The sequence below is a fragment of the Sander vitreus genome, unplaced genomic scaffold (assembly GCF_031162955.1).
Source record: "Sander vitreus isolate 19-12246 unplaced genomic scaffold, sanVit1 ctg718_0, whole genome shotgun sequence".
Lineage (NCBI taxonomy): Eukaryota > Metazoa > Chordata > Actinopteri > Perciformes > Percidae > Sander > Sander vitreus.
The window spans coordinates 5001-6301 of record NW_027595806.1 but is presented as its reverse complement, the minus strand read 5'-3'; the positions used below and the strand labels follow the sequence as shown (position 1 = coordinate 6301).

Sequence of the window (1301 nt, the reverse complement as noted above, 5' to 3'; positions counted from 1 at the left end):
CACACACACATACACACACACAGCTATATACGATACACATCACAGATGACACATCACACAGAGATACACACACATCACAGATATACACACACGGATATGCACACACACACACACAGATGCACACACACACAGAGACACACACACACACACACAGAGACACACACACACCCACACACATACACATGCACACACACATACGCACACACGGAGCACACACACACACACTCAAACACTCTAACACACACACATACACACTCACACAGACACACACACACACAGACACACACACGTAGACACACACACCACACACACACACACACACACACACACACGCACACACTCTGTGTTTAATATCATATTAAACTGAATATCTTTGACATTTAAAGTCATGAGTTTGGACTTTGAGAAACAGTTTTCTGACATTTTATGGACCGAATAAGACGTAAACAACACAGAGAAGCATTGGAAGATAAGTGTGTGTGAAGATATATTTTCCCGTCCTCAGAGATGGACGCAGGTTACAGAACAGCAGCGACATACATTTAAAAATATAAACATTTGAGATGATGATAATAGTCAGAGCTGAGGGGTTTCCTGTGTGCGGGTTATTGTGCTGTCAGACAGCGCCCTCTGCTGGCAGAAACACGCACCTACACAAACAGACCAATCATCCTGTTTCAAAAAGTGTAAAATAAGAGTTCAGAGGTCCAACATGGCGTCAGAGAATGAACGGTAAACAGCTCGGAGCTCAGTTATTATTATTATTATTATTATTATTATTATTATTATTAATCCTTCGGTCCAGCGATGATGCTGCTGTACTGCTTCTGCTGCTCCTCTTTAAAGGAATCCTTCACCTTCCCTCTCTTCAGCCCTCCGTCCCTGAAACACACACACATACACACACACACACACACACACAGACACAGACACACACACACACACACACACACACGTAGACACACACACACACACACACACACACACACGACACGTGACACACACACACAGACACGTAGATACACACTATTCATTATTATCACATCATCACACATTACACATCACAGAGACATCGCACACACACACACATCATCACACACATTACACACATATCACACAGATATACAGATACGTACATATTATTACTATTATTATTAATAATATTATTACATTATTATTAGACATATTAGATATTATTATTATTATTAGACATCAGATACATATTAGACATATATATTATACAGACATCATAGATATTATTATAGTATCACACATAATATACACATATCAGGGATACTACA

At 39.7% G+C, this 1301-nt stretch overlaps 1 protein-coding gene across 1 annotated transcript in view; it reads right to left on the bottom strand.

The window, feature by feature from the left end:
* Positions 1 to 470: 470 nt before the first annotated feature.
* LOC144514841 (glycerol-3-phosphate acyltransferase 3-like) overlaps positions 471 to 1301 on the bottom strand; it is a 5055-nt gene continuing 4224 nt past the window's right edge. Inside the window, exon 3 of the mRNA XM_078245652.1 lies at positions 471 to 882. Within this exon, the coding sequence (XP_078101778.1) occupies positions 789 to 882 (94 nt within the window). The 3' untranslated portion in view covers positions 471 to 788. The remainder of the gene's footprint in view (positions 883 to 1301) is intronic.